Below are 21,627 nucleotides of genomic sequence, written 5' to 3'. Positions count from 1 at the left end.
CATTACGCTACAGGGGTCACCTTTATACAGTAAACCATGGTACATGTACAATCCAAATGCCGTGAGAAGGCAAGATGGTGGCGAACAGCGGCGCTGCTCAGAGACAATATTTTTGCGTGAAAAAACTCCCTTGAATTGTAGTAAAATGTAAACTTTATTAAATAGAAATTATTTCTAAGTGTATACATTATAGTTCGGTACGTCTGTTTTCTGTTTTCAATGCTTTTTGTAAGTGTCGGCAATGTTTTGACGTTACTATCAGTGTGTTGACGCGTGTTGACGGTGTGTTGACTCTGATTAGTACGACCCGCTGTGGGACCTAGGATATGGGGGGGGGAGTCCAGTAGACTGGCCACTAGTCTGGGGCTACAATCCTGGACAAGTCTCATTGGAACACAGCTTCCCCTCACCCCTGTCAGTGGTAGGCGAAGGAGAGTTCAGGACCAGCTTTACCCTCCTATACCTACCTGACCCCCCTCAACCGGGACTTCCCCTACCCTACAGACCTCTCCCCATCTCACCCGGGGCTCTTCTCAAGCCCAAGGATTTCTCCAAACCCTGGGGAAAAGATCGCCAGTTGACGAGATTTCACAAAACGGCTCAGATTTCCCTTCTCACCCGAAAATTCTGAAAAAATTTCCCAAGATTCCTCTGGAAGTGAAATGGATCTAACTTTTGCCACTAAATTTAAATAAGCTAAATTAGTCGCAGCTCACGCCGCATGGTTAACTCTAAACAGTTGTGAAATGAAATGTGATATAATCGAGCAAGCGAAGCTGGACGTACAGAGTCAAAGGCATCACATTTACTTGGTGAGAAAAAGAAAAGATGGAAATAAAGTTTATAAACCGAAGCAAATATTTATTTCCATTGATTTGGTTACTGATTTAAAAAAAAAATTAAATTTCAATAGAAAGAAACAGACATAAAAACAAAGATGACAAACCAAAAAACCAACGTCAGTTGTTTCTTTTGTAAAGACACGGTTCAGTCTGTTAATGTGGTAGATGCACTCGACTGTGTTCATTGTTTAAATTCTGATGGTTTATTCGAATTCATCGACTGCAACGAATGCCACAACTGTGACAAATGTCACAACTGTTGGAAATGTACCCAATGTTCAACTTGCTCCGAATGCGGCGAATGTTTAAATCGTGTATTTTGTTATGATTCTTATGACTGTGAAGATTCTAATGCCTTAGAAAGTTGTGAAGCTTGTTTTAATTGCAGCAATTGCATAGAATGTTTTGGCTGTTACGATTGTGCTTTTTGCGTTAAAATTGAATTAGATTGAATTAGAAGGAATGGATCATGTGGTGTTTGTCCATGGCTGTTACAAAAGAACCAGGCACAAACGAGCAGACGATTTACCACCTAATGCTGAATCTAAGCTGGATGCTGATTTATATGATATTTGGTTGATAATTGAATATGATGTTGACATAGTAAGATTCAAATAGAGTAGAGATTTAAAATGAAAATGTAATAGAAGCGGCCGATTAACCGTCACTTAAAAAAATGGGAAAAAAATTGTGAACTGAAATACAAAATCAGACGCATGTCAACTCAAATTTACATCATAACCGATGACCACGGGCGACTCAATGCCAACACCAGCGATCCCAATGTTGTTTACGGACCTTTTGATGCCAGAAGACTGATTATTTCAAACCCGTGATAAAAGAAGGTACCCACGTATCCCACTGCTATTCCCCCATTTATTATAATCACGACGACAAAGAAAAACTTCTGCTGATTATGATGACAGACACGACTTGTTACGGCATAAATCCCCAGTATAAATACGGTATGTGGGATAAAACAGTCGATAACATCGTCAGTCGTCAAATCTGTTATCAACTACAAAAGCCCATGATGTGTATACTCGATGATATAAATTTGGCAGCTTACGAGTTTATCAAGGAGCAGGCTACTGTAAAGTCGAAAGTACCGTCGATTAGCGTTAACACTTACAAAGCCAGTCATGATTTAGACTACTTAGAAAAATCAGGCAAAGTTGCATACATGGTTAAACCTGGGTACATCAACAGGAACCGCATATACGTTAAAAAAGATTCTTACGCTCTGTTATTTGACCACTGAAAGAGACCCATTACATCGTCCAATATTGAGAAATTTACAAATAAAAGATGCGATGCCCAATCGTTCATTTATCCCAAAGACGTATATTATGGAACTCATGGTTCGCTCTCTTGCAGTTCAAGCGTTAGGCATATGGTATCAACCGCCATGTTGAAAATTAGAAATGACGGCATTATTTAGCATAAATTAGCATTGCAAGCATTTAGAGGATTTGACGATTTAGAATCAGAATCAGAAATGCCCATGAAATTCAAGATGGATTAAACTTATGAATGAACTGATTAATTAACTTAAGAATTATTTTAAGCCTCGGTTGTCTGTCGACGTTGACGAATAACTGAGGTTAATTTTACGTCGCTTAAATAAATAAACGTTTTAAAAACAATGAATGATTATTTACCATCAGATGAACAAGATTTATTCGTTTTATTTGGTCAAAAATCAGCGTGTATAAAAACCCCAAAAGACAATTCAATTCGACATTTATTTTCACATTGACATCCTTGATAACAATTCATACAATAATTTATATATGTGTTTAAGCAGATTATTTACAAAAAGTTTATATTTAAGTGTACATTTACAATGTATATATCTAATGATGTCAACATGAAGGAAAAAGGTAAAGCCAAGCTTTTGTACCTTTCCGTGGGACAAGACAAAACAAGACAAAACAAAACTTAATCAACTACACAAGGACTGAAACTGTGTACAAAAGAATGGGAACAAGAAGAAGAAGAAACTAGAGCTCATCTGTCTGTTTGCCAACAGAACAGAGGGCTTTTTCTCATTCTTTTGTACATTTGGACAACTAAGGCATCATCACATCAAGTCATTTTTCATATATAACACCCCTCTTTTAAGTTATCAGTAAAGTTTCAACCTGATAGAACATGTACTTCAGGAGATATAGGGCTTTAAGCAGTGCACCTTTAATGTCACATGACTTGTCTTCTGATGACGTCATCATCAGATAAGGTCAATATTCCTCTAAAGCACTCCCTTTTCAAGATATCTGCAAGATTTGAACCCGATCGGACATCTTCTTCAGAAGATATATGGCTTTAAAGAGTGCACCTTCAATGTCATGTGACTTGTCTCTTGATGATGTTATCACCACATAAGGTCAATATTCCTCTAGAACATTCCCTTTTCAAGATATCTGCAAGATTAGAACCCCAATCAGACTGCTGCTTCAAGAGATAGATGGCTTTAAGGAGTGCAACTTTAATGTCAAGTGACTTGTCTCCTGATGATGTCGTCATCACATGAGGTCAGTTTTTCTCCTAAGCACTCTGTTTTCAAGATATCTGGAAGATTTGAACCTGATTGGACGTGTACTTCAGGATATACATGTATAGGGCTTTAAAGACTTCACATCTAATGTCACATGATTTTTCTCCTGATGACGTCATCATCACATCAGGGCAATAATTCTCCAAAGCCCTCGCTTATGAAGATACATGTATCTCCAAGATTTAAACCCGATCAGACATCTTCTTCAGGAGATATAGGGCCTTAGAGAGTGTGCCTTTAATGTCATGTGATTTGTCTCCTGATGACGTCATCATCACACGAGATCAAAACTCCTCTAAAGCATTCTCTTTTCAAGATATCTGCAAAATTTGAACCCAATCGGACATGTACTTCAGGAGTTATAGGGCCTTAAAGAGTGTATTCTCCATTGACATGGATCTGCAAACTCCCCCTTATTTGCATAATCATAAATATGCATTGCCACTCTAAAAAAAAAAATCTTTCATAATATCTAACATAACAATAATTGACTGCACATTTCAGATTTTCTGTGTACAAAATTTAAGAAAGAGAGTGCAGGACCGCTGTCGATGACATCTGTTGCACTCTCCTGCAAAAACTGAATTTCACTTTTTGTAACTGACTAGAAAGTTGACATACTCTATGATACACACTCCGAAACCATTCTTGCCTTTAATTGGCATACGCCATGTGAGATCTGTAAGTTAAGGGTCTGGTCTTGTCATTGACTTCATCACCCATCGTGTTTGGGGTTCATGACTTAATACGTCCCCATGCAGATCAGTGTCAGCCATATTTTTTAAGCAAACAAAGAGTGGAATCCATGCAAAATTAATAACATTTGACATTTCCATAATGTTGTTATGAAAAAAGTGATACGTCAGTATTGGACAAAATACGATGTCGACAGTGACTATTCTACTCGACCGAATTTAATGGAATATTCAAAATTTAATAATAAATCACTCGATGACGTCATCATGATGCAGCTATTTACGTATTATCTTCGATTTATGGGGAATACTTGGTGTAACTTTGATGTCAATCAAATATTGCCGAGTTACCAAAATAGTTCCTGGAAAACGTTTACAAAATCAAATATTAACAAATCAATAATAAATCACTTGATGACATCATCATGACATCATTCTTCTATGCACATCTTTGAACTAAGGTCCTTCAATGATATAAGTTTGATGAAGATCCAAAGTTGTAAAAGGACCAAAGTCGATGGCAGAAGACACGTGCACAAATCACATATGCTTTTGGTCAGAAGAAGAAGAAGGAAGAACAAAAAAAAGAACAGAAAGAATGCAAAATTGCAAAATTGCGAAAAAGCCCCCCCCCCAAAAAAAAACGAAAAAAAGAATGCCTTTTTTGCAAACTGCACAAAAGCCACAAACTTAAACTTTGACCAATTGAGATTGGGAACAGGTAAATAAATGCAGCTTGATGACAGCAAACTATCACTGCATTTCTTTCTTGTTTTTTTTGTTCTTTTTATTTCAGGATGGTGGAGAGTTGCCAGAATAGCAGTTCTTAATTGTGCTGATCCATACAACACAAAGATATGCAGTGAATATGTTGATGTTGGATTTCCATCATTAAGGGTAAGTGAAAGTTTCTGTAAGAGTGAATTTTCATCAATGTACTGAATTGATGACAGTGATTAAGTTCATTTTTTACCATACCATTGAAAAAAAAGAGAAAAAGTACTTGAGCACCACCTTCCCAATCTCCAACCTACCAAACTCAAGGACCTTATAACCTCCTGTTTACAGTTCCACCTCAAAAAAGTGGAATCTGGCAGAGGATGAGGTTGATGAAGATAATAAAATGAAGGCACCTTACATGTAGAAGAATGTGATTACGTTATGTACAAGAGGAGTGGTCACCATACATGTGCACACACCACTGATTGCAAGTTTCCATTAGATGACCATTAAAGTTTCGCGTTACCTTCTGGTTCCAAGGTTCCATGTACATGTAGCTCTATGTTCAAGGTTTAAACTGAAGTGATGGCACACTTAAAATCCGGACTGGGGTCAAACTGTGTAAGGGGAGGAACTAAGAGTAAGTGTATGACTTGATGTATTAACCCTAACACTCCTCCGTCCTCCAACAGGTGAGGGATTGAGGAGTGTTAGGGTTAATGCACCCGATTGTAAATCTGACGAAATTTACTGGTATAAGACTGCAATATGAAAAAGATAGATTTTCCAATTTCTACAGTACACAATTTCCTTTTATTTTTGAGGAAAGCAGATTTCAAAAACACCCTAGTCAAGAGCAAAAGTTAATAAAAGTGTGATGAAAGAGTTTCTGTATTGTTTGAGACCGGATCTGGGGATGATGGACTGAGTCGAAGGTGAGGTCCATTATTGAGCATCTTGCACCCCGCTGGTTTTTAAACAAACTTGTTTAAAACTGCATGTGTACTCAAGCATATATACTTACATTTCCATTCAGAATCATCTTCTCTTGAAAGGTCAAATTTAGTAAGGACCGTATCAAAAATACAGAGACTGTTTTTGGTGTATTGACATCTAAGTCAATTAAAAATCATAATATTAAAAAGTATTAAAACAGCCAAATATTTTTGTCCAATGTTTAGAACGGTACTTAAGGGTTTGACAAGACTGACCAGCTTTAAGCCTGAGTTATCGAGAGTTCCTGAAGTGGCGACTTTCACAGCATCTTTTGAATATAATAATTAAACCAGATTGTGTCAATTGAGCTTTGTGAAACCTTCAACAGTAAGTTCCGTTTAAATGTCTTGGAAAATCTCTCTAACGGATTTAATTTGTTTTGTTGAAACGATTAAACGTTTAAACTTCCGGCCCCTACTGTCATGGAAAAGTTTTCATCCAGACATATCTAAAACAGCTTGCAGTCGGAGGCAATGATGTAGATGACAAATGCAAGCGGTCTGTTGTCTGCCTAATGTCATTTCCTGTTTTACTCGAAAATGCAGCTGTGCATCTCGTGTAGATGGGAGAAATCATGGAATGTAATAGTTGGTGATGGCACTTTAGTACCATACACTGGTCAAGTGCTTTGAGGAAAAAAAGGAAATTTTAAAAAAGTATTTATGGAAGAGCCGTTTTTATGGGATAAATTCACTGGCCTTTCATTATTGTTCAGACCAAGAGAAAAGTAAAAGTAGCAAGGGAATAAAATCAGGAGAGTATTCCAAATAAAGTCTCTGAGGAGCTTTCATCCAACCAAAGATGGACAGCTGACCAACTGACCGTCATGTATAACAATTGTTCCAGTAGACTTGGTTGCATTTTTTTGATTTACAGCCCGCCTCAGCATTTCTTTTCCCAACACCCAACCCACCAAAAATATAAATTCTTTCCCCCCTCGGCATTTCTCTAAGGTTTTAATTTTTTTCTGCACCACGTCTCTTTTTTATTCGGAGCAGCCAACCCGCAACTAATATTAATTATTCCTTCCTATCCTCAGTATTTATTTTCTATCCACACCTTGACCACTTGTGGTTTTTATTTTTTCCCGGCACAACTGCATTTTTTATTCAGAGCATCTATCCCAACCCATCAAAATAAATAAATTCTTTCCTCAGCTTTTTTTCTGTCCAAACCAAGACTTGGTCTTTATTTGTTTTTCCTGTACCTACTCTCATTTTTTCCCCTTATTCCAAGCACCAAACCCGTCAAAATGTAGTATTTCTTTCTTCCTCGACATTTTATTATCCAAACCTTGACCACGAGGGTTTTTATTAAGAATGTATAAAATGTGGGAAGTCGTTACATCAAAGAGACAGAATGAGCGTTTATAAGAGGGAAAAAAAAATCTTATCAGAACAAACACTGTTGACACTTATTCAGTCAAGGTTCAAGAACAGCTTGTATGCATGTTCTTTGCATCTTTATTGTGACCCTGCCATTCTCGCAGGCACAGGAACAGCCAATTAACATAACAATACTCTCTGAATCACTCATGCAAGTGAACGGACAGGAACCCGTTCCGAGGTGCTCTTCGGAATGGGGTGAACGGGAGGGCGTGCAGAACGGAAGGGAACGCGTGCGAACAGTCTCTGTATTTTGGATCCTGTCCCCAAAGTAATATTTGTTAACAATTTCAAAAGATCATTAATTGTTACCTTTATTTGTTCGTAGAACACCTCTGTAGCTACATGTATATCTATTGTATGCCTGATGTGGGCTCAAAGCAAACATATTAATGATGCATGTGGGTCATTTCATCAGGTTGGGGAATAAAATGTGACAAAATAGTGAAATTTAGAAGTATTATCAAAAAGTTCATTCATCATAGTTTCAGATAAGAAAAATATAATACTTTTAAATGCAGAAACAATTAAATGTTGATTGTGTACACATAATTAGTCAGTGCACCATGTATTTCGAGGACTGTCACATAAAGTGAAGATGTACATGTATGTAACAGTGATGCCAAATTTAATACGTAACAGTATGCAGTTTTTCAGCTGACAAATTTTTGTGCACATATACATGTACAATGTATGGTGCAAAGTAATCCCTATTTCATTTAATTTTGAGTTGATGCGAACAATTTTTTCCCCTTAAAAAATTATTGTCATGGTGCAGAAAATGGGTTCTAACCAAATCTTTTGCTGATTGTTGAAGTGCTATGTAATGTACATGTACTTCTTTTTAGTTAAATTCTTTTTCAAGCCCCCAATGCTTTTAATTTTTAATATTCAAGGATTCCCACACCTTAAAAAACAACTACATGTATTATTGAACTACTATATCATTCCTAGTAAACGTCTATGGAGTGATGTCGTTTGCAATCCGTTTCAATCGTTTTTCGTATACAGTGGAAAAAGCAAGGCGATCAGCAACCTCACGTGGGCAGCATGGTATACAAATCAGCTGAACACGGATGAATGCCTTGGTTCATCCGTCCACGAAAGCTTGTGTTTTTCTTTTTTTGGCTCAAGATTTCTTGCGCAAAGCCTGTTTGTGAATATAAATTGAGTGTGGGCATGCCTATTTATAGATTGTCCAATCGCAGCTCATTCCAATGTCATCATATTTATGCAACTTGTGCATTACTAACACTTATTTTGCAGGCTCGTTGCCCTCTAAGGTCACCTGGAGACACCCTCCCTCTCACCATTGGCACCAACTCGATCACATCATAGTCAGACTGAGATAATTGAGAGATATCATCCACTGTCGCAGTATGTACTCTGCTGACTGCAATACAGATCACACCCTTGTTCGTTGTAAACTTTGCGGTTCCACCACGCACTGCCAAGACTTTTGTCTACGGTTGACACTACCAATACTCACGACCCCTCCCATGTCACCCAGTTTCAGCAGCTTCTCTCTGGGAAGTTTAGCTCTACATCCACGCCTATCGACCCTGAAGGGGCCTGGTCCAGGTTCTGCTCAGCGATGTTTGACAGTGCCATCTCTGGCTTTGGTCACCATTCACAGAATTAACCAGACTGGTTTCAGAACAGTGCCAACATACTATTACAGCACTGGAAGCCAAACGTCGAACTAGAAACAGACGTCGTACTCACAACACATGGGCATCAAAAGCCTCTCTTAGTCCTGCCAAGAGTAAATTCCAGCATCTCACACGAGCTGCTGTGCGACATCACTGGTCCTGCCTTACCAATCGCATTCAACACTGTGCTGACTCTGGTGACCTGCAGGCTTGGGCAAATCCACTTCGGAATTGGGAAGAATCGATTCCAAAATTGGAATCAAAGTCGTGATTCCACTTTTTCGAGTAATCGATTCCCTGAATTGATCAATTCCATTCCTTTGAGATTCGATTCCCGAAAGTGTCATATGATTCCGAACGCCCGCCGACTAAATTTCGGAGCAAGTCTTCAAAGAAATGCTCAAAGTAAACTGTAGGCAACGTCGGCTCGGGTACCATGTAATACTGGCTTTTTTTGTCTGCTAAGCCACAAATGGTGCCACATCGTATTTTCCCCACGGCCTAACCACTTGCACAGCGGGAGACTGGATGTGTGAAGTGTGTTAAGTGGCCCCAATTGTAATGCACTGACATTGTTCTATGTGTAGCCTCCAGTGTTGGTTTGTATTCACGCATCCATTCCATAGTATGTTGCTTTCGGTATGACATCTACCGGTATGACATTGCGGTGACATAGTAATTGTTCAGCCTTCTCATTTTTAATGGAAATCTGTAATAAAACATGAACAAGATCGGTGTGTTTGTGTCTTTTTGTTAACCAAACTGTTTAAAGCTCTGTGGCCTTTTTGTGGTAATTGCAGATGTGTATATTTTTCCCAATGTCTTTCTGACCATGGTGTAAATACAAAGTGTGTTTTCTCAGCAGAATCAGTACTTTGTTTCATCTTCGGTTTCAACATGGTCACAGTGCAAAATCTAAGGGCATAGTATTTTTTTATTTCCCCTCAGGATTTTTTATAAAATTGTCTATCTTCATTAAACCAATCATGTTTCAAACTATCACTATTCTTGGACTGAGTACTGTTGCTAAATATAAAAAACAAATGTGATTCCAGTATCTCTTTTTAATTGGTAGAAATAAAAAAATATTGAAGTTGGAATCGTAGCGCTAGTTTATTGTGGTTCTCTTTTTTTTTTAAAGCGGCAGGTCTGCCCTTGTGGTGCATCTTCCCCAGTCCCCATCGGCTACTTGTAACCACAGAGGGCCTTGGAGGAGTATTGTTGATAACCACTAATGCTTTGATGTGGGTGTCGGTCGCGGACGAGATGAGTGAATACATGTAGATCAAATAAATTCCTCCATACCTGTTTTGTAACACTGCAACATCCCGTCACAAAGTTCCCAGGGACTGGATGGACTACAGCCACGTGGTTAATGTTTGCAGCTGGTAATCAGTCGATCACATAAGGTAGAATATGAAAACATGTCGACCAGCATTCGCATTGCCGCATACGTTTGGGTGCAACTGCGGCCGGTGATGACGCGTGGGATTTTTTGCGAGCAATTTGAACGATGTTGATTTTCCTTTTCGACTTTGTGAGACATAAAAAAATACAACGACGTTCCTGTTGATAAAATGTTTGAACTGAATGTTTGCTGGGACTGCCTGCCAGACTAAACTGTATGTAGTTGAATGAAGTGTAAACTGTGCATTTCAAGTTGATGGTAGTGAATTTGTTTTCTTTTGTCATTAACGCGGCGCTGCCTATGCAAAATATAGGTTCAGGAGCTTCATAGACCTACATCTGGTTTCCTTGAATTTTGTTCAGTTTCCAAGTTCTAAAACTTGCATTACAAACACTTAAACTGTGTTTCTTTTTACGGTATAATACATGTAGTCACTCATGCCTTCATGATCCGTGTGATGCCTTTCTTTGCGTCGTTTTTATAGCTCTGTGCTTTGTGGTGCCTTTTTTTATGAGGTTCATTTTGCCGATGGAAATTGGAATTGATTCCGAGTGGAATCGCGATTCCTGGACGGAATCAGAATTGATTTCAAAAATGCTGGAATCGCCCAACACTTGTGACCTGCATGGCCCATATCAAGGTATTTACCACTTTCTGCCAGATGGATTTCTCTTTAGCAGGATGTGATGGGGTACCTTTTCAAGATTTTCCGTTTTCAAAATTCTTCAAAAACCAATTTGTTCATTTACCAAACGTTTACACCCACACAAATGACTCTTTGGTGACTAATCTGTCAGGCAACCTTCACTGACGCCCGTGGCCTGCAGCCCTGTAAAAGAGCCCAGAATTGTGTGGTGTTGCATAATTTCCTTTGTTCTGGTGAATGGCAGTAGCGTTCTTTTATACGCAGCTGGATTAGCGAGCAGCGCTGCTGTGTCACTCATCAATGGGGCCCTGGAGCGCTTTTGTCTGCGGTGCTAATCCGCGGGCACGCTATGCCCAAAACAGTGGTATACTGTTTCAAAACAGTGCCGGATTACCTTCGAAAAATTGAATTCGCAAAATGATGGCAATTCCCAGCAGCAGGTCCTTTGATCCAAGTACAGTCTTTTGTTACACAGACCAGCTCTTTTGTCCAAAATCTGGCACCCCGGCTCTTTGTATAAATACACGGTGCCCGAAACTGGAGTTGCCGGCGGGAAGTGGTTAAGGAAGCCATCAGTCCCACACCAAAGAAATCTGGTTCCATGCTATCAACCGGTGGGGACACACTTACATATCCAGCAGTACAGCTTGACCGGTTGGCAGAGCACTACAGTACATTGTAGAACGCTGACAAGGCAGTTAGCTCTTCCGCACTGTATGCATTACCACAGTTCCCTGTCCTGACCTACCTGGATGAGCCAATCTCTTTCGCTGAAGTGAAGCATGCCATAAGAGGCTTGAAGAACAACAAGGCTTTTGGCTCTGATGGCATTTTCCTCAGAGGTGCTCAAGAAGGGTGGTGATGTCTTGATCACTGAAATTCATGCCATTCTCCTGACCTGCTGGCAGTCCCGTTTAGTGCCACAGTACCTGAAAGATGCGAGCATAATCACTCTGTATAAGAACAAAAGCAGCCAACTGGATTGCGGGAACTATAGAGGCATCTCTTTGCTGTGTCTAGCCAGAAAGGTCTTTGCCCGTGTGTTGTTAACACAGCTACAGGTCATCGCCAACAGAGTTCTGCCTGAGAGTCAGTGCGGCTTTCGTCCATCCCAGTCCACTGTTTACATCGTATTTTCCCTGAGGCAACTTCAGAAGAAATGCGTTGAACAGCAACTACACTACATGCTGTCTTCATCGACCTGACAAAGGCTTCAGTCGGTCAGGCCTATTCTCCATCCTTGGATGTTTGGGCTGCCCAGACACCCCATTATCCATTCTTATGTGTTTCCACAATACGGTCCAATTAAACAGTTCAAGTTTTGCAAAATTTCCAATTCGTTGTGGTGTCAAGGAAGGGTGCATGCTTGCCCCCCACTCTACTTGGCATCTTCTTCTGTGTCCTACTTGACCGTACATTTCTAGATTAATCTGGTATCCTGCTTCACACCCGCAGTTCAGGGAAGCTTTTCAACCTGGCCCGCCTTTGTGCCAAGACAAAGGTTAGGCGTGTCCTCCTTGGGGGAGCTACTGTATGCTGATGATGCCGCCCTTGTCGCTCACTCTGCAACTGAGCTTCAGCTTCTCTGCACTTCATTTGCAGTGGCTTGTTCAGAGTTTGGTATGAAGATCAATCTTGATAAGACCGTAGTGATGATGCAAGGTTCTGAAGCCCCACCTACCATCATCATCCTTTACAGCCCTTGAAGCGGTCACCAAGTTACCCTATCTCGGATCCATCATTACCAACTCCAACTCCCTTGATGCCGAGTTTGACTCCAGAATTCTATGATGTACCCACAAGCCAACATCTTAAATTACCTGTGTGTTTACACATCAACCTTCAACAACAAACAGCTTGGCAACAAAAAACATCATAATTGCTCTGCTGCAAAGTCGCTGTGATGATTCCACACGTGCGACGAACTCCTTTTTTCAAACCTCTCCCAACCAGTACTTATGTGTTACAAAGATAAAGTAGAACTACATATCCAGAAGCTATTATTCTATTGGAAATACAGTACATGTGTAACCAGGTCGAGTTTTCGTATTCTTTGCTCTTACCCGACACCGGTTCCTGATAGTTTTTCTTCTGTTCTTAGTCACGCTCCACCTTTCTGTATGGGTACGCTGAAGTGCATGTACTGTGCACGGTGGCACTCCTTTCTCGATCGCTTGCTCACAGCACTTGCTCTTATTTTTGCCACACATCAGGCCTAAAGGCATGAATGGCCAGTCGGGGTGGTAAGTAGGACCTTTGAGTAAAATATTTGTTCGTAATTTTTTTATGCCATTTCTAATGCCATAGCTTAGTTTTATGAATTTGCCTTTTCAGCTTGTTACTATGGAATGACTTAATTTATGTCCACTCTAAAATAATGTCAAGTTTTCTTAAATTCCAGGAGACTGGTATTGATAGTATTCTCATTAATTTGTCTCTTGAAATGGGTAAACTCTTGTGGCTATAGGCCTATGCTCTTCTTCAGAAACCCTTTTCTTTAAACAAATTACTGGCTTAAATTAACTAGTAAATTTAATTGGCTATTGGATAGCATAATTTATGGGTAATTTAATTTTCTGTATTAATTCCTTTTTTTTGTCCAGGTGATCGCCATCCCGGCCACCACACGACTTTGTTTTTTTTATATCTTGTAACTATTCCCTTTGTACATCGCCGGAATCGCTCAATGAGTAGTGCATAAAACTTTAAAATTTTGATTGGCCTGGCAGCGAGAATGTTAGTATTAAACGGTTGTTTAATCCTTTACCTGAAGAATTGTAAGTCTCAATTTTATCCAGTTACTGCGAAACAGTCAGGTGCACTTAATAAAGAGAAGGCCTGTGATTTTCGTGAAAACACTAAGCAAGTTTGCATGCAAATAAATCGTTGGGAAATTGTCGATCATCGCCGAAACATAACTTTACTGATCGTGAAAAACGTCAACTATCTACCCACCAAGCCATTTTAACCCACAAATGAAGCAACAGGTTTCCTGGCGGGTTGAAGGGACACTACTGTATTCTCATTTTTTCTCGCCAGCTCCCATGTACTCGCGAGATCGTTTTTGCGTGTAAATGGAATTGCCAAAGTGCTCATTAATGGAGGGGCTGCACGCTGACTGCAGAGGACTACATCACACTTTTTGAGAACTGACGAGCAGCTAGACACCATGCTTCATCTTCGCATATGATGGGATAGGCCTTAGACAATCACAGCTCATGCCAATGTCATCATATTTATGCAACTATTATCATCAAAATGTCAAGCGTGGCTGAGTCATTGCTGAACTGCGTCGTACTAAAACTCTCTTTATCTGCACTGGTAATTTATCAGTTACTTGAAGCTTTTTGTCTGGAACAGCAGGCAACCATGAGGTGTGTGTGTGTTATGTTAACAACATCTTTCATGTGAGTTGAACATAACTTAAAGTGTATTTTTTGTGTAGCCCTCATCTCTGGTGCACACAACTAGCACCCCAAGACAACTCCTACCCCAAGGCAGTAGGGTCCCCCATACCCGAGACCCATAGCACCCACCCCAGGTGTAAGGGTCTTCTCTACCCAAAGCAACACCCTCCTCCCCTTGGCATAATGGTCTCGTATACCTTAACCCTAGGTTTCCCACCAGTTCTGCATCCCCCAACCATCTTAGGATCCAACACCTTTATACTTCAGTGCACGCTAAGCAAGTTATACAACCCACAAATCCCGTTTCATGCTCCACCACCTCCGGATTACCATTATACCGGTACCAGCTCTCCACTCAATCCACTGTTGGAAATACAGTGTACACATGTATATGAGCCCTTCCATTCTTGAATCTGTATGTATACAAAAACTGTCCAGAAATGTGTTGATGCACGGGAGACTTTTTACTGAGGTCAAAAGGTCACTCACATGCACTGCTTTCTCAGATACAGTTGAATAATACGGCTGAACCTGTCTTCCCGGAGATCTGCCTGGATCCTTCGTAATTTATGGCTTCATATACAGCTCCGTCAATCCGTCCAATACACGAACACCCATTCATTTTATTTTTTTAATTGGATTTGTGCTTAATAAATTCATTCAATAATAATTCTTTGCCTTGTCTTATCCTGGGACCTCGGAAGCTTTCCTCAAGTTCTTGCCAGTCCCCCTTTTTCGAACCACTGGTTGATGTGTCTGACCTGCATCTCAGCATCAAGTTGGTGCTCCACCTCACAGTTGTTAGGACTGTTCTGGGATGGATGGTGGATACTTTAACCTAGGGGTTTCTTCTGGTGAGTGCTTGCTCTGACAACGCAAAGCTGCTCTGGTTCTCGCCGCTCTGCACACGTGCAAAAGAATGTGCTATGGAAATGTAGCATTCAGAACCAGTCTATACATGTACTGTACTTTCCGGTCGATCGCTCTAAATCAGCCATACACGCATATGGCATGCAACCCTATTTTGCAAGAGGTTTTCTGCAAGTTAAATCACAGAACTTGTTGTGTTTTGTTATGTACGTATTTTCTGTGTTCACAAGTTTAATTTCAGGTTGTTTTGCTCGTATTTGAAGCAAGCGTGTTTCAACAAATTTCCTGCTGCGGCACAAGGTTTATCACCCGCTGGTCTGGATGCATGACGCATGCTTACCACACGATACATGGACATTGTTGGCCAGTTTGCCGTTGTGATTGTCTGAGTAGTACTGTGTGAATTATCCATTATTCTAGTGAATTGTTGACTGTAGAAATTTTTACATAGATTAAGACAGGTGTTCATCACATTTTGAGATAATTTAGAAGCTGTCGTCCCCATTCATGCCTTTCAATCAGCACAAAAAATTGCTCCCCCAAAGAAACAAAAAAATGTTCCAATGTACCAACCGAACCGATTGTGTAAGTGGAAGCACAAATATTTTTGTGGCCAGAAAAAGACTGCATGCATGCAGAAGGTGTAAGTGAAATAACCGCAATAATTGTAGATTCCGAGAAATCTTGGGCAAGGTTTGATCTAAATTGGGCAAGCAAATTTTTATGGTATGGCCTGCTCGATAGAGCAAGCTAAAAAGAATGAAATTTGTCATGGCCCGCGTCCGGTTGAGCGTAGGCCCGTGAACAGGTATGCATGGGATCCATCTGTACTTGCATTGTACTTCCTAGGCCTTAAACATGGATAGTACGCGTAGTCTCTACATAATTGCTTGTGTTATATAAAATGGTACAACCTCAAACCTGACGCTCTGGATGCCTTGATGAGGGTTGTTGCTGAAGGTCCTCCAATAAGTGTGTTTGTTTTCCATCGGGCATTCAAACTGTGGTCTGATAAAAAGCCTAGAAAAGTTTAGGTCTCTGAATCATTTATTATACACGTATACATGTGTATATGTATTCTTCACATGTACTTACGTGTACCTTGGAAATATTTTCCAGCAAAACGTGTGAAATATGAGATGTATTCCAACAAACATTTGAAATATGAGATGTACAGGGATGTAGTTTTTATGAAATGTTTATAATAATTGATCCATTTGAAAAGCAGTTCACAGGAAATGGATCAGAGTGAACAAACAAATTTGGCTTGAAAAGTACATAATGTCGGATCATAAATTTGTAGAATGGCTATAAAATCGAACATTTGGCTACAACCTTGGCTATTGAAGTTTTCCAGCTTGAACCCTGCATGTACACTTAATGTTTCATTGTACATTGATCTTCTCTCTGCTAGCTTTTCAAGGCCTTTCAGCAAAATGGGACTGGTGACTTATGTAAAGGTAAGTTTATGCTAACTTACGTTTTACACAGACATTACACATGTATTTGTTTAATATGTAAAGTACATGTACCTTCTATTAATCTGCTTGATATATTGATGGTTGATTTAAATGAAAATACTGGCTGAAAGGGATCATGCATTCAGTAGAAATCCTAAGTACTGTATGGCAACATTAGACATGAAAACTTTATTCAGGGTGTGGGAGTTCAGCTTTTTAGCTGATTTCAGCTTTTTTTGTTTGTTTGAGATGTTGACCCTGATTTTTGTTTATTTGTATGCTTAGTCTGTACAAAAGTTTTGGAACATTCAACATTTCAGCTTTTTGCTAGTTGATTTCAGCTTTGAGTTTAACTGGCCACTCACACCCCTGTTTATTTCAGAAAAATTTGAAATTCTAACTTTTACGAGCCAACAATAGTGTTTTGAGTACATCCTTACAACGCAGGCTCTACCTTTGACTAAATATTTGAAGATTCAAAACTTGCAGGACACGTTTTACTTGTGTTTAGTGCAGTTGTCTGCTGTGTTATTCAAATGTTCTGTATGTAGTACTTGTTACAATTTTCTGATGGTGATCAATTTTATAAACCAATGATAGTTATTTGCAAGTGGCCTCTGTATCATTATTTATGACATTTTTACTTGTTTGGTCCATGGAAAGTGCAACTAGAAGTGCTCATTTCCTGTGAGTATGCTGTCAACTTTTATATAGTGCTTAAACAAATTTTGAATGTTCTCTACTGCTTGCATTGAGAAAACCCAGTATTGTGACTGTCACTGAATTTTATGATTAGAGTTGACTGTGCATAGTTTAGTTGAGGCTGATTTAGTTACTTCAGGGCACTGATATTTGACATGAAAATCTAGATTAACTTGACAGAGACAAAAAATAGGTTGAGATTCAGAAGTTATTCATCAGGAGAATGTACATGAATGAACACACAAGGCTTCCAAAATGAGGATTTAATGAAACAAAGTGCTGCATGGAAACCCATAGACGACGTCTGCTTGAAGTTTCTATCAAAGATCTATGTGAAAATCAGCAGCAAGTGCAGCTTTGGTTGTAACATTTATGTATGTCTCGTTTTAACAAAACCAAATGGAAACTTTAAAAATGGGCACTGATTGTATATGTACTTGTACATGTAAAATGAGAGTGATTTTCTCAACAGAACAAAGGGTTGTTTTGCATTTCATTTTTTCAGAAAAAATGCAAGTGCTATGCATGCATATGTGCCATATGGCAGGTTAACAAAATCTTCACATGCAACAAGACTACAAGATTTACTAAAATACAAATTTGGACAGCCATTACTGATGATTATGCAGATATCCAGAGAAAAAGAAATGAATCTAGAGATTCTGTCTGTCTTAAGGACAGAGCAAAGGGCTTTTTTGCATTTTCGTTTTTTTCTCTTAAGAAAAGAGCATACCTTCATTTGAGATACTTCCACATTCTCACTTCTACAGCCTGGTTTCCATATCGACGTAAGAAACGGAGAGAGCAACGCAATCAAGACGCAAACTGCAATGCAGACATGTACATGTAGAAACATGTCAAATGGAAGTATTGCTGATTATTCAAACCAGTCCCAGATGGATTGGCAAAGTTGAGTCCGGTTCAACTTTACCAACTGTCTGTGTTGAGTTACTGAGTAGGCCTATACAAATACACAAGCTGTCGTGGCGGGCATACAATGATATTTCTCCCTCTTAGTACCACTCATTTTGTCCATTTTCTTCTTATTACTAGCAGCCCCAATCGTCAACAAAATAGCTGACCATTAACAAATTACATGCACATCAAACAAGAGTATCAGTTTGGCTTCAAGAGGGAACATTGCCACCTAAAAAAGGCATTTTGGGCGAAAATTTTCAGACTGGTTAAGTGCTTTAGGTGTAATGATGTTGCACTGCAACTGTCTGCGTCTTTACATCTTGTTTACTGTCTGTGTTACAAACGACCACATGGAAACCAGGCTTTACTCAAACGTCTATCCGAGAGCTGCCTGTACAAATCATTCCCAAAGTTTCTAATAATATTTTTGGTGACCTCATTATGATGAAATACTTGAACCCTTTCGGATATTAGGAGATGTAAAGAATTAAAGTTTGCATCCTTTACACCATGTCACCTTGTCTATAAAACTTCCCATTCCAGCTGTCTACATGTACATGTACCTAATTCCATCTCAGCTATGTAGTCCATAAGACGTAGGGCTCTGAATAATGTACCTTTAGTGTCAAGTTACAAGTCACCTGATGAAGTCATTATCACATCAGGTCAGTATTCGTCTACAGCACTCCCTTTTCAAGATATCTCCAAGGTTTGAACCCAATCAGACATGTACTTCTCGAGACATAGCATGTTTAAGAGTGCATCATTAATGTCATGTGATATACCACTTGATGATGTCATCAGCACATCAGGTCAATATTTGACTGAATTACTCCCTCCTTAAGATATCTGTAAGGTTTGAACCCAATCATATATGTACATGTACTTCACGAGATATACATGTACATGTAGTACTTTTGAAAGTGCACCTTTAGTGTCACATAATTTGTCATCTCTCAATGTAATTTCTATGCACATAAGGTCAATTATTGTCTATAACACAACCCTAAGCAACCTTCAAGGTTTTAACCCAATTGGATATTTGCAATAAAAGTGAGCATTGTGTTCATTGAGAAAAGCACGGAACATGTACATGTAGGTTTTACAGAGGGATTTCACATTAGCGCCATCTGTGCATATCCGAATCATAAACCATGCTCTCTGAGTTGAACTTCGTCGTGCACACCCACAGAGTCAACACAGTACGTGTCGTATCCGGTTCGTAAGTGTGACGCCACTTCAGTTTAAACCATACCCATTGCACATTCAGATACATGTACATGACCATCACAGGTACGTTAGTTCGCAGTAAATTGCTGTTATTTTTTTCTTTTGATTTTACGTGTCAAGTTATCTGGAAAGACTCAACAAAAATTGCAGCCTGAAAAGTCTGAATTTAACATACCTTTATATATTTTGTGTCTTGACTCCTTACTTTCAATCGTCTGATTGTATTAAGCAGTCCTTTCGTTTTAAAGCATGCGATTGCACTCCCATGCCATCACATGCCTAAAAGCTTCCCAAGAAGTGTAAAGAGTTGCACGCCTGAAACCATCTGTACTGCACTCCTTGGCATGAGTTTACTTTATAATTATACGTTGCAATTTGTGAGAAAAAGGAAACGAAAAGATTCAAACATTAGGCCTACCTGACAGTAGTGATGACAGAATCATTTTTGATTCTCCCGGTGAAACAGTTGAACACGACAGCTCTGTCAGTGTACAATCGTTCAGCACATGCAAGTTTCACAGCGTTGCAGTAAGCGTTGCTGCACGCGTAATGCTACATACACCAGACTATTCATGGCTTTACGTGCTTCTACACATCAAATGCAGTGCCACAAGATCACACCACTTTTCAGTCCAATTTTCGCAATGAATTCCCTTATAATCCCAAGTTTTTCGTGGAGATGTCTGTCCTGTAAATTGTTCCGATCACAACAAGGGCATTTTTGGGAAAAAAAATTGGGACTTTTACTCGCTTCTGCACAAAACGATCTCCAGAAGTCGACATACATTCATGATGCAGGCTCCTGCACCCTTTACGTAGTGAAACAACAAATTCTTTTGACGTTGAGACTGAGCCCAGACCAGTCAATCATGATGCACAACATACATGTGGTGTGTGAAAGCCACGGAGAGATCATGCCAGCATGGATCGCAGCAGATATGTGTGTGCAGACACGTAAACGTCCTGATGTTTCCCAATACATTTTCTTAGCATTATGAACAGAAATAACTCACAGGAAAGAGATCTAGTGAAAGAAACCTCAGGAAAATCGGGAGATTTATTTGAAAAATCTAATGGATAATTGGAGTGATCTTGTGGCTCAGAGGAGCTCTGCATGGTCCGTCGAAGCTGTTTTTATGGACAGGGCACAATTTTACAACTGTCGTAAAACTTTGAATCTTTTTACATGTATTGGACATATTTCTTTGAGTTTGCTTGAAGCGGTTGTGATCTGAAACTGTTGCACCATTGTATTTGTTGGTTTTGTTGATTGGTTATATGTAATGTTAACCCAATTATAAATTTTTATTTTACTATGTCTTGATTGACTCAAGGTTTTGATTCATTTATCAAAATCACACTAGAAAAATTGCACGCCTGGAAATACCCAGTGATTCCTCTAGGACCATCCTTAGATGATTATCTAAACCAACTGGATGTATAAAACTACCGAAGTCCCCTTCCAAGAAAAGACGTGTACAAACCCTATGGAGAAAAGTATGCGAAAGAAAACAAAAATAGAGGGACGTGGTTGAGAAACAGCAGAGCTGTTTTGGAATTATCTTTTTTCATCTGTATCTTTTTAGAAAAACAGATTGAATCAATTCATTGAAACTATCTGTCAGGGAAAATGTGTCTGAAATTCTCACAGTAATCCCCAGGCAAAGCACTGGTAAGATCAATAAAAGTACGAATTAAAAAACGTGTACAAAACCTATGGAGAAAACTGCAGCTTTAATCTCATGTCGCATGACTCCTAATGACGTCAACGTGACGATTTAATTTGACAGCCCCATGGGTTGATGGACTACCTATGCTCCCAATGCAAAAATACGGGTTGATGGACTACCTATGCTCCCAATGCAAAAATACTAAGATGTATGAGTGCACCAGTCTTCAACTTCAGAAAAATGTGCACAAAATATATGGAGAAACACTGTAGCTTTTAAAGTCATTTCATGTGATTTGCATTTATATTGAAAACAAATTATGAAAAATTATTTGATATTTGGACTTTTGGATATATTTGTAATCAAACGAAGAGAAAAAAAAACAATTTTTCCTTCCGAAGTTCAGGATTACTCTCATTAAGATCGGTAATATTGCGTAGTAGAAAAGCGTGTACAAAACCTATGGAGA

At 39.3% G+C, this 21,627-nt stretch overlaps 1 protein-coding gene across 15 annotated transcripts in view; it reads left to right on the top strand.

Annotated features, from left to right (window-relative positions):
- Window positions 1-21,627, top strand: part of LOC110988614 (sulfhydryl oxidase 1-like) — a 133,728-nt gene that overhangs the window by 8,889 nt on the left and 103,212 nt on the right. For 12 of the 15 annotated variants that reach the window (XR_002599466.2, XR_002599465.2, XM_087143624.1 and 9 more), the window contains 2 exons: window positions 4,891-4,991; window positions 16,593-16,638. Coding sequence is in view for 10 of the 15 variants with exons in the window: in XM_087143624.1 (XP_086999750.1) it covers window positions 4,891-4,991; window positions 16,593-16,638 (147 nt within the window). In the remaining 5 variants the exon portion in view is untranslated. The remainder of the gene's footprint in view (window positions 1-4,890; window positions 4,992-16,592; window positions 16,639-21,627) is intronic. The other 3 variants (XM_087143628.1, XM_087143626.1, XM_087143627.1) reach the window with 1 other exon arrangement.

Source organism: Acanthaster planci, linkage group LG11 (genome assembly GCF_054643075.1).
Source record: "Acanthaster planci isolate LZ-2023a linkage group LG11, COTS_SCS, whole genome shotgun sequence".
NCBI lineage: Eukaryota > Metazoa > Echinodermata > Asteroidea > Valvatida > Acanthasteridae > Acanthaster > Acanthaster planci.
This window is presented reverse-complemented; position numbering and strand designations above follow the sequence as displayed.